Source organism: Rhipicephalus microplus, chromosome 8, assembly GCF_043290135.1.
Source record: "Rhipicephalus microplus isolate Deutch F79 chromosome 8, USDA_Rmic, whole genome shotgun sequence".
NCBI lineage: Eukaryota > Metazoa > Arthropoda > Arachnida > Ixodida > Ixodidae > Rhipicephalus > Rhipicephalus microplus.
The window spans coordinates 107,570,761-107,583,523 of NC_134707.1; the positions used below are offsets into that span (position 1 = coordinate 107,570,761).

General features: G+C 46.9%; 1 protein-coding gene across 2 annotated transcripts in view; it reads right to left on the reverse strand.

The window, feature by feature from the left end:
* LOC119163915 (luciferin 4-monooxygenase) overlaps positions 1 to 12,763 on the reverse strand; it is a 194,826-nt gene that overhangs the window by 85,675 nt on the left and 96,388 nt on the right. For both annotated transcript variants that reach the window (XM_075872461.1, XM_037415986.2), the window contains exon 3: positions 2,105 to 2,288. In XM_075872461.1, coding sequence (XP_075728576.1) covers positions 2,105 to 2,239 — 135 coding nt within the window. In that variant the 5' untranslated portion in view covers positions 2,240 to 2,288. The remainder of the gene's footprint in view (positions 1 to 2,104; positions 2,289 to 12,763) is intronic.

Below are 12,763 nucleotides of genomic sequence, written 5' to 3' on the forward strand. Positions count from 1 at the left end.
TCAGCAGTTGGCATCACATCATCTGTTTGACAGGTACCAAGGATACACTCACGCGTATAAACAAGCCTATAAACAAGAATTAAAGGGGAAACATGTATTCTTGACTGAACTTGCCAACCTTAAAAGAAATTGTCAGCCTTATAAAACGCGAAACTGCGAAATTTGGACTGTTAAAACTTGTAGGACAACATATGGGCGACATACGTTAGGAAACAGACTTCCGAGGCTACTAAATGCTTTATACGAATTTAACTTTCAGCTGGAAAGCAACACTTTCAATGCAATACGTTCCTTTCTTGCAAATAATTACATTGACACTATATAATATCTCGTGCATGCCTATGAGTGTCAACTATAGAGAATATGTCGGTGTACGCTAGGCATGGCGATTCGTAACCACCTCATATTTTCTCATATTTTCTTTCGGTCATGTATTAAATGATATGTGCAATTATATATCTATAGTGTACTCTATGTAAATTACAAAGTTATGTTTATCTGTATGCATGTATTATGAAGGTAATCTATATGTACTGAGCTATTTAGTACATCCGTTGGTGTATGTTTTTCTTTTGTGTATGGTTTGTACGCAAGACGTGGTTATTTGTAGTGGGCTCACATTTTCCTTCGGGTCCTGTACTAAGTGATTTATCTGTTCAGTACATTTTTTTATGTACTAAGAACACCGTTGTACGCTGGTGCCAAAACGGGGGCCCGCAGCTTCGTCAAGCTATCCTTGCGATGGCTTTTTCTGCCGGCCTCCGGCATTGTGTACTATGTGTGTGTACTATGTACATGATGTCAATAAAGTTCACTGTTCACTGTTCACTGTTCCGTACACTGACGGCTCCGTCACCAAAAAGACAGTGACATCAGCATTCACAATTCCGGAATTGCACGAAGAATATGCATGTCGGTTGGGCCGCCACCTCTCTTCTTCAACAACGTCGGAGCTCGTATACCGCTTTCACTAGCCATAAGCTTCATTGAACTGCCAATGACTCGAAGAAAATGGGTGGTAATTACAGATTCTCTGGCAGCACTGGCATGTGTGGAAAGTGCCACTTCAAGACACATTGATGTGCATATAGTATACGCTATACTAAGAGAGCTCTCAGAAGCTACGAAGTCGAATCATCGAATAGCGTTTCAGTGGGTCCCCAGTCACTGCGGAATTAAGGGAAATGAAATGGCGAATGAGTTTGCAAAAACCGCTCATAATTCTACTCAAACTTGCCCCATTCCGGTATCTCAATATGATGTAAATAGAATTTTAAGAACAACAAAACGTGAATTATGCCTGTCTACCTGGTTCACAAAGGAATCGATCCTATATTCTGTTGATCCTAATCTTGAATACCAATTAGACCGTGACCTCCCAAGACGTATCGACACACTTATTCATCGCCTACGACTCGGAACTGCTTACACAAGGCACTTCCTACTTCGTATTCATCGTGCAACATCGTCAGCATGTTCATGCGGCCACGATGACGAGGATATCTGTCATCCCTTGCTCTACTGTCCGAAAAACGACACACACCAAAGGCGACTAGAACAAAACTGCACAGGTTAGATCCTGAGCAACCATTCGGGTTGATTAAAATACTAGGTCCATGACCATCCAAAACGAACGGCAAAGCAGTGATGGTGCTGCAACAGTTCTTCGAAGAAACGAAGATTTGTGACGAATACTGAGCGGACAAAAGTTAAAAGTGAGCGTGTCGTCTACGTGTTTGTTCTGCCCATATAGGAGAACGTTTGTTCTCACCCATGTAGGACTCTATATATGTATACATGCTATTGTTTTTTTTGTTTTTTTCATAATTTTATTTGTACCAATTAAGTGAAAAGGGGTAGCCGTCGCCAAGTAACGGTGACAAAAACTCCTTTGTTTATTTTCTATTTCAATAAAAAAAGGAAAGAAAGGAATTCAAAAGGCAGGGTGGTTAATCATAAAATCTTCCGGTTGACTACCTACAATAGCGAATTAGAAAAGGGGAATAAAATTTATGTGGTAAAGCAAGAAAGAAGTAAAGTGAAGCAAGAAACGAAAAAAAGTGCATGAGCAATCATTGCAATTAGTCAAGAAAGGAATACATACCAATGCTGGTTGATGAGGACGTTCTAGGAAGCGCCTCCTCACATACTGGTAGAAAGATTCATGTTGAGGTAGCTCTATGGGTGGGTAAGGCGAGGACACAACACCGTCCTTGATGGGCACCTTCGTCATCGCCATGCTCCACAAGCTCCTTCCGGGCCGGTCAAGGCCGATAAGCCCTGGATCCCTGAAAAGTATGTTTCCAAATAACCTTGCGACCATGAGCGTACATAGTTGGAAGGCATGGGTGCAAGTGGGCCAGTCTCCCCTATAGTCTCACAACTTGCCTCTTTTCCGTAAGTCATCATTCGGGGAAAAAAAAGGTGGTTGTCCGGCACAGATTCAGCTTTGTAATTCGTGAATTTGCATGCAGTACGCGAAATTTCACATACCCATGATCAAATGACGAAGAAGAACCGTCGGAAAAAAGAACCTTCGGTGAAAGGACGTGGGTTTCGCTCGCTCCTCATTCAATACATTGGCCGCGAGGGCCTCGACTACGAAGGCCAGCGCTATGATCGCTTTGGAGTCACAGACGGGGAAGTAGTTGTAGAATACGGTAGTTTTGCCATCACGACACTACTTGCATCATCCCCCATGCCTGAACCGGCTCTTAGTCGCGATTTCACGATGCAAAGAGTGCCACCGGGTGCACCGATTTGCAGTTTCCTTGCCCATACTATCAGGTCTTACCGCTTCTTTAGGCACTGAGCTTCAAAACAAAGGGAAGAACGCATGGTGTCCACAGCAAAAGAGCAGAAAATGCGAAGTTTCTATCAAACAACACAAATCGTTGTCCTATGAGTAACGTCATCACGTAGGTGGAGCCACGGTATGTCCTCGAGGCCAATAAAAACACTGAACGTATTTCAGACGAAAACTCCAAAATCTTTCTGAAGCTTTTCTGCTCGCAGTCGCTTCACGTACCTTGCTGTTATTGCTAACTGAATGCTGGTCGATCCAGCGAACAAGTACATGCAAAATGTTTATTCTCTCTTGGAAGTGTGCACAAACTGCGATAAGATGAGTAGTACACGACAACCTTGGCAGCTTCATTAATGAGAACGAGAAAGATTAAGAGTGGTGTCAGACGAAAGGTGTCAGACAATGCGTATATATTAACTAGCACGTTGTTCAAATATTCTAACCCATTACAAAGGGCGCAGCCGTAATTATTTCTCATCATCAGGCACCGTACCAACAAGATAAAGAATATAGGAAAGGTACGAAGGTAAAATAGACTACCGTGCACTGTGTGTGCGGTGTGTAAGGTGCATCTCTTTCTCTCTTTTACTTCCTTATGCCCCTCTCCCCACGTGTACCAACAACTGGGAACAATTTCTTGCAGCTGTGTAGCGCGTAACTTGCTTCTCCGTAGAATGAAAAACAATAGCGTGGCGGGTGCCAACAACTTCTGAAAATTTATGATTTATGGCGTAGTGCGTGCCGTGAAAGTGTACAGTGTCAATTTTTATGAAAGGAAACACGGTGCCGCGTGGCCTGCGCGCTCCAGCGGCTTCTGGCAGCACGTTCATGCGGGAGTGATAGCAACCACAAACCCTTTTCGCATCATCTTGCGGCGAGCAAAACAACCAGTCGTTGCTGATATAGAACGGCAAGCTTGCAACCCCTCGCCCTTCAAGGCGATTACCAACTCTCACGTAATTGCCTTGAAGGGGGAGGAGGTCGCAGACTTGCCGCTGGTTCCATATCAGACACGAATGGTTGTTTTGTTCGGCGCGAGATGACGCGAAAAGAAACTGTTTGAAACTGAAAGCATTGTACTGAAGCAAGTGTGCCATTGGATGCGCAGTCAGTGACGATGTTCATCATTTCGCAGCCATACCGCGGAGCCCACACGTAGCAGTTTCAACTTTCAGTTTTCAGATAGGGAGGGCACGGATCATAAGAGCGCTGGAACAGCAAGAACTTTCAAAGATTAGCACCGACAGATCACCTGTCAGAGAATTCATGTTTACCGGGCCGATGCAGCAGTCTAAGTGGACGATTGGAGATCATGCAGCAGTCAGGGTACAAGAAAATGCCCAGGTGGGGAAACGCGAGTAGCAACTACGCATGGATGATCCAGCAGCCTTCCTAGCCGGTTGCAGGCGACAACGGCGAGTCGGCAGAGCGACGTTGCCGGCAGTGTATTGTTAATGGGACAATGGCGGGAATGCGTTCGCGGAGGCCAACGGCTGCTTTTAGTGGCAGTTCTCGAATGGCACAGTGGATTCGGCTGTGACGTCTACAACCGCCTGTGGCCACACGTTTCAGCTTCGTTTGTTAACCATTTGTATAAAGTGCTTGGTTTTTAAATGCGACGCATTTTGTGATGAATTTCGGCGACATTGAATCTATCTATCTATCTATCTATCTATCTATCTATCTATCTATCTATCTATCTATCTATCTATCTATCTATCTATCTATCTATCTATCTATCTATCTATCTATCTATCTATCTATCTATCTATCTATCTATCTATCTATCTATCTATCTATCTATCTATCTATCTATCTATCTATCTATCTATCTATCTATCTATCTATCTATCTATCTATCTATCTATCTATCTATCTATCTATCTATCTATCTATCTATCTATCTATCTATCTATCTATCTATCTATCTATCTATCTATCTATCTATCTATCTATCTATCTATCTATCTATCTATCTATCTATCTATCTATCTATCTATCTATCTATCTATCTATCTATCTATCTATCTATCTATCTATCTATCTATCTATCTATCTATCTATCTATCTATCTATCCGCATATTTTGGGACGTTAAACCCCACATATCAATCAATCTAACCGCCTATGACTTTCAGCTCTCCTGGCCCTTTGGATAATGGTATCAATACCAAAGTTTGCATGATATAACATCACTGTATGACGAGCATAATTGACTAGTGATAACACGAAAATCATGAAATGTATGTCATAAATGTTATGATTTATATTTCGTTATGTTCGTCATGTCATAAATGTTATGATTTTTATAACGCAAGCGACAGATTCCAACATGAAAATCATGACATTCGTGTCCTGTAACAACATGACTATATGCCACATTAACGATGTGCTCGCGGCCGTTTCGCTAGCTTCTCATGAACTAAATTCGGTATTACAGAACGTGAATGGATGACGAAGGTATGTGACTGGTGCAAACATGATAATCAGGAAATGCGTGTCATGTAAAAACATGACTACACGCTACGCTCATGATGCGCTCGCGGCCGTCCCGCTAGCTTCACATGTACCAAAATTGGAATTACGTGATTCGAACAGACGACATAGGCAAATGACACGTCCAAACATCATGATCATGACATGCACTTCTTGTGAAAACATGACTACGTCCCACACTCATAAGTCATGACGCGCTCGCGGCCGTTTCGCTACCTGCATCATCATCATCCTGACTACGTCTACTGCAGGACAAAGGCCTCTCCCATGTTCCGCCAGTTAACCCGGTCCTGTGCTTGCTGCTGCTAATTCATACCCGCAAGCTTCTTAATGTCATCTGCCCACCTAACCTTCTGTCTCCCCCTAACCTACTTGCCTTCTCTGGGAATCCTGTCTGTTCCTTTGGTTGACATTACAATTAAATCAACCAAAGGAACAAGCAAGATTTCGAACAGGCTACTCAACAATCGACTACACTCATACTATCAATCAGGTAATAGAGAAATGCTCAGAATATAACCAAACACTATACATTGCCTTCATAGATTACGAGAAGGCGTTTGATTCAGTAGAAATATCAGCCGTCATGCAGACACTGCGGAATCAGGGCGTCGATGAAGTATATATAAACACCCTGGAAGAAATCTACAGGGAATCAACTGCTACCATAGTGCTTCATAAAAAAAGCAAGAGAATACCCATCAAGAAGGGTGTAAGGCAGGGGGACACAATTTCCCCAATGCTATTTAGCGCGTGCTTACAGGAGGTTTTCAGAAGCCTAGAATGGGAACAGTTAGGGATAAGAGTTAATGGAGAGTACCTTAGTAACCTGCGTTTCACCGATGACATTGCATTGCTGAGTAACTCAGGGGACGAACTGCAACTCATGATTACGGAGTTAGACAAGGAGAGCAGAAAGGTAGGTCTTAAAATGAATCTGCAGAAAACAAAACTAATGTACAACAACCTCGGAAAGCCCCGCCGCGGTGGTATAGTGGCTAAGGTACTTGGCTACTGACCCGCAGGGCGCGGGTTCGAATCCCGGCTGCGGCGGCTGCATTTCCGATGGAGGCGGAAATGTTGTAGGCCCGTGTGCTCAGATTTGGGTGCACGTTAAAGAACCCCAGGTGGTCTAAATTTCCGGAGCCCTCCACTACGGCGTCTCTCATAATCATATAGTGGTTTCGGGACGTTAAACCCCACATATCAATCAACAACCTCGGAAAAAAGCAGCGCTTCGAGATAGATAATAGTGCACTTCAAGTTGTAAAAGAATATGTCTATTTAGGGCAGGTACTAACCGTGGAGCCGAACCACGAGATTGACGTAACTAGAAGAATAAGAATGGGGTGGAGCACATTCGGCAAGCACTCTCAAATTATGACAGGTAGATTGCCACTATCCCTCAAGAGGAAGGTATATAATAGGTGTATCTTGCCGGTACTTAGCTACGGAGCAGAAACCTGGAGACTTACGAGGAGGGTTCAGCTTAAATTGAGGACGACGCAGCGAGCAATGGAAAGAAAAATGGTAGGTGTAACCTTAAGAGACAAGAAGAGAGCAGAGTGGATTAGGCAATGAAGGGGGGTTGAGGATATCATAGCTGAAATCAAAAAGAGGAAATGGACATAGATCGGGCATGTAGCGCGTAGACAGGATAACCGCTGGACCTTCACTTATGCCAAAATTTGGTATTACGTCACGTGAATGGATGACGAAGGTATGTGACTGGTGCAAAGGTGATAATCAGGAGATGTGTGTCATGTAAGAACATTATTACATGCCACACTCGAGGCACCAATACACTTCAACGTGAGCCAGCGCGCGTGCGCGCCGGCGTTTGTTTTATCGCGTCACGCCGGCGATGCCACGCCAGGCGCCGATATCCCACTAGTAGAGATCAGTGCATCTGCCCACTAACCTTCATTGTGGACCTGTATGTCATAAATCGCAGGCACGTGCTTCGTTGCTTTGACGCATGCGCGTTTGAGCGCACGCGGCGTCCCTCCGTCACGAAGAGAGGCAGACGCGGTGCTGTCTATGTAACGTCGTCGGCGCGAAATGCAGCACGTCGCATTTCGCGCTGGTTGCCGCCGAGCCGCACCGAATGACGCTGGTCGCGCCGGTCGCAGCTGGCGTCACACTATAGAGGGCTCGCGTTTTGCTAGCGTGGCGTCGCTGCGCCCACCTAGCGCGTGCGTCAACGTTGATTGATTGATTGATTGATATGTGGGGTTTAACGTCCCAAAACCACTATATGATTATGAGAGACGCCGTAGTGGAGGGCTCCGGAAATTTAGACCACCTGGGGTTCTTTAACGGGCACCCAAATCTGAGCACACGGGCCTACAACATTTCCGCCTCCATCGGAAATGCAGCCGCCGCAGCCGGGATTCGAACCCGCGACCTGCGGGTCAGCAGCCGAGTACCTTAGCCACCAGACCACCGCGGCGGGGCGCGTCAACGTTGCGTCGGAGTATATTGGGCACGTCATGACGCGCTCGCCGCCGTTGCGCTACCTCCGCATGTACCGAAATTGGTATCGAGGGAAGTGAATAGACGACGAAGGTAAATGACACGTGCAAACCTGATAATCATAATATGAGTTTCATGTAAAACGTAACTACATGCTATGCTCACAGCGTTCTCACGGCCGTTTCACTAGTTGCACATATACCAAATTAAGTATTACGTGACCTGAATGGACGATGAATGTAAATGACATGTCCAATTATAATAATCATGAAATGGATTTCATGTAAAACATTACTACATGCTACGCTCATAGCACGCTCGCGGCTGTTTCACTATCGTTTTCTCAGCGTCTTCAAATACGATCTCTGTCTTCACGTCGCGACCCTGGTGGAGGTGCTGGGGCCTGCAACCTGATGCAAGAAAGCGTTGTTCGGGACCGTACACCCAGTCCGGAGCCTCAACATCTTGTTACGACTCCAGCACACCGATTCAGCCGGCGCCTACTAGGCATAAGTCCAGAACTCTTGACGGCATCTCCTGTTACCAATATGGCGGCCCCTTCAATGTACGCGAATCTTCCTCCGGCCCAGACGACTCATCCTTACCAGGTAACTTTTAAGACTCCTCGTATTCCCGAAGTCTTCCGTGGAGAACCGTATGAAGATGTCGAGGACTGGCTCGACCAGTTCGAGCGGACCGCTGTCGTGAATCGTTGGAGCGTGCAAGAGAAAACTTAACCGTACCTACTTCGCAATGGAAAATAGCACTCGCACATGGTACGAGAAAAGGGAGCCTACTTTCCAAATTTGGGACAATTTCCGCCAAAAGCTTCTCGAGACGTTCCTGAGTGCGTGCTGACGGGATCTCGCACAACAGATAATTGAAGTCCGCATGCAAAAGCCGAATGAAAGCGTCGCCATGTTCGCTGAGAATATGGTCCGTCTATTTCGCCGCGCTGACTCTGACATGCCCGAGGCAAGGAAAGTTCGTCACCTGATGCGGGGAGTTAAGGAACCGCTTTTCGCCGACCTTGTACAAAATCCGCCAACAACAGTGGATGAATTCATCAAAAAGACGACTGTCATTGAGCGGGCGCTCCGGCAACGATGCCACCACTTTGACCGCCTGCCCGACCAAACGCCTGTCGGTGCCGCTGCTCAAAACGCTGCCGTTTCCGAAAACTCTTTACGGCAAATGATTAGACAAATCCTACGAGAAGAGCTGCGGGCCCTCGGCCTTCCGTCTACCGAGCCCCCAGTTGCTTCTGTTGCAGAAATCGTGCGCCAGGAACTACGGCAAGCCTTTCCATCACCGGCGCCACCACCCGAACCACGTCCACTGACCTATGCCGATGCCGTCCGCCGTCATTCGCCTGCCACAGAAGAAGCACCCTTTCAGCCACGGCCCGTTACCTTGCCGTGGTGGCCGCGGGAACCTGTGCGGCAACCACCAGTACGTCGGACCGACTTGTGGCGCACTGCCGACCGTCGACCCCTTTGTTTCCACTGTGGCGAACCAGGCCACATCTCGCGCTACTGCCGTCATCGAGAAGACCGGTTTGGAAACTTTTCTCGGCCCGCTTCCTTTTATTTTGAAGACCCTCATGACCATGGTGCTGATCACCTGCCGACCAACCAAGCGTCTTCACCAAGTCGTCGCGGCGGTCTCCCTCACCTGCACGAGGTCAGAATTCCCCGAATTGCCAAAGATACGCTGACGCCGTCAGAAACTGCTCCCCAAGCCTGTGCTAGGGAAACTAACTGCCGTGACCTCCGGGGGCAAGGTTGTCAATCGCCGAGACGCCAAAAAGACCCCATTGCTTCTACACAAAAACGACGTGACGACGGTGATGACGAAGACGACGACAACCACGAGTACTAATGCCAATGAATTTTTTAGTAGCCCCATTACAAAAGCTAGGAATACAAGTAAATCTACCAGTAATTTTATCACTTGGCGGAACTTTATTTGGTTACTGCCACAGGGATGTATGCTCCGCTGTGTTTGATTACATCAACGCAACTAAAAGATTACCATGCTAGTGAACCCCTACCTTTTCAGATCTTTAGTTTATAATTCGTAGTTATGTCTTTCAAAAACAAAAGATGGTTTGACCGCTTGCTCAGCAAACATTTTTGCTTTTTGGTAGTATTATTTCAAGTTACTTTTTCAGATTGGCTTCATTTTCAATTTAGTTTCATTTATGTATCCTGCCGCCCGGTTCTTGGCCCATCCCCCTTTGTGGGTAAGCGCCATCCATCAGAGGTCATCAGCATCAGCATCAGCATCAATGAATTTGTACGTGCCGACGTCAGCATTATTATAGACAAACACCACGTAACAGCACTGGTTGACACTGGTGCTGGCTTCTCTATTATTATTAGTATTGGTTAAAAAGAAAGACGGCAGCTTGCGTTTCTGTATAGATTACCGCAAGTTAAGCCAAGTAACGAAGAAAGACGTCTACCCACTGCCACGCATAGATGACTCTCTTTATCGGCTGCGGCATGCACGCTATTTCTCATCGATGGACCAGCGAAGTGGCTATTGGCAAATAGAGGTCGACGAGAGAGACCATGAGAAAACTGTTTTCGTGACGCCCGATGGTCTTTATGAGTTTAAAGTGCTTCCATTCGGGTTATGCTCAGCGCCAGCCACGTTTCAGCGTTTAATAGACACTGTGCTATCAGGACTGAAGTGGCAGACATGCTTGGTCTATCTAGACGACGTTGTCGTCTTCTCAGCTACATTCGAGGAACACCTAAGTCGATTATTCGTAGTTCTACAAGCTATACGTTCGGCTGGCCTGACTTTAAAACCAGAGAAGTGCCATTTTGGTTTCAGCGAACTTTGCTTCTTAGGCCACGTGGTAAGCCACGAAGGTGTTCGACCTGACCCGGGCAAAATCGACGCTTTCGCAAAGTTTCCCGCACCGCATGACAAAAGAACAGTGAGACGCTTCTTAGGCCTCTGCGCTTATTACCGACGATTCATTGCCAACTTTTCGTCTATTGCGGCGCCTCTGACGCGGCTCACACGAGAGGATGTCCCCTTTCTTTGGAGAGAAAAGGAACAAACAGCGTTCGACGAATTACGCCAACGCCTCCAAACACCGCCGGTTCTTGCGCACTTTGAGCAAGAAGCGCCAACAGCACTTCACACCGACGCAAGCAATGTAGGCCTGGGCGCCGTACTGATACAATGGCAAGATAGCTCCGAGAAAGTGATAGCCTATGCCAGCAGAGCTCTCTCTCGCACGGAAGAGAACTACTCGACTACAGAGAAAGAGTGCCTCGCCGTGGTTTGGGCGGTTCTCAAATTTCGACCGTATCTGTACGGCCGCTTATTCAAGGTCGTCATTGATCACCACTCGCTTTGCTGGCTCACTAACTTGAAAGACCCATCCGGCCGTTTAGCACGCTGGAGCCTTCGGCTTCAGGAGTTTGATATGACCATTATTTATAATTCAGGGAAGAAGCACACCGACGCAGACTGTCTCTCGCGGTCACCCGTCGAGCCTGCCGCTATTAATGACGAGTCTATGGACGCCGAATTCTTGGGAGTCATCAACGTGGCCACTATTTCTCAAGAGCAGCGCAGTGACCCTGACCTGCTTTTGCTTATCGACTTCTTAGAAGGACGACGTGAAGACGTGCTGCGAGTTTTTGCGAGAGGAGTGCCATCTTTTTGTTTAAGGAATGACGCCCTATACAAGAAAAACTTTTCTCCCACCGGCAGCCCATACTTGCTCATCGTCCCTGCATCACTGCGAAAATAAATTCAGGAGGCCTGCCATCACGAAGTCACCTTCGGTCATCTCGGTTACACTCGAACATTGTCCCGTCTGCAAAACAGTTACTACTGGCGGAACCTGCCTGCTGCTGTGAAACGTCACGTCCAAACATCTGCTCACTGTCAAAGAGGCAAAGCACCATCCGGCAGGCCAGCAGGCTTATTACATTCCGTTCAAGTACCAGCAAAGCCATTCGACCAAATTGGAATAGATTTCTTGGGCCCATTCCCAACTTCTATCACAGGGAACAGATGGATGAAAAATTGAATTGCTGCATAAACTTGAAGGAAAAAAAACACAAGGGAGACAGGAAAGAGCGCAGACTACCAACTGTTTATTGTCGTTATTGCTGTATTGTTTCAACAGATGGATCATTGTCGCCACCGATTACTTGTCTCGCTACGCAGAAACTAAAGCCATGCCAAGGGGCACAGCAGCAGAAGCGGCTCATTTCTTCATAGAAAGCGTCATCCTTCGGCACGGTGCTCCAACAGTTCTCATCACAGATAGAGGAACTGCGTTCGTGGCAGACCTTTTGGAGTTGTTTCTCAGGCTCAGCGGTACAGCTCACCGGAGAACAACGGCGTACCACCCACAAACGAACGAACTAAAAGAGCGGCTTAATTAGACCATCGCAGACATGCTCTGCATGTATGTCGACACATAACACAAGAACTGGGACAAAATCTTGCCTTATGTGACCTTCGCCTATAATACTGCCCGGCAGGAAACTACCGGAATGACGCCGTTTAGTTTAATACACGGGCGCGAACTCACTGCTACGTTAGACGCTATGCTGCCGCACGAGGGTGACGACACTCACGCTGACGCCGGAGAATTTGGTCAGCGCGCCGAAGTAGCCCGGTAGCTATCCCGCGTGCGTATTTGTCACCAGCAACACAAAGATGCGAAACGGTACGACCTACGACATAAATTGGTAACCTACCAACCAGGCGACAAGGTATGGGTCTGGATCCCAATACGTCGACGCGGACTTTCAGAAAAACTATTACGACGATACTTCGGCCCATATCGAGTCACCCGACGATTGAACGATATCAACTACGAAGGTATTCTCGACGGCGATTGCAGTTCCAGTCGCCTAAACTGCTCACCCGAGATCATGCCTGTCATATGGATGAAACCCTACTTGTCCAGTAGCTGCCGCATCTCGTTTGTCCTGTGGGTGCTGGT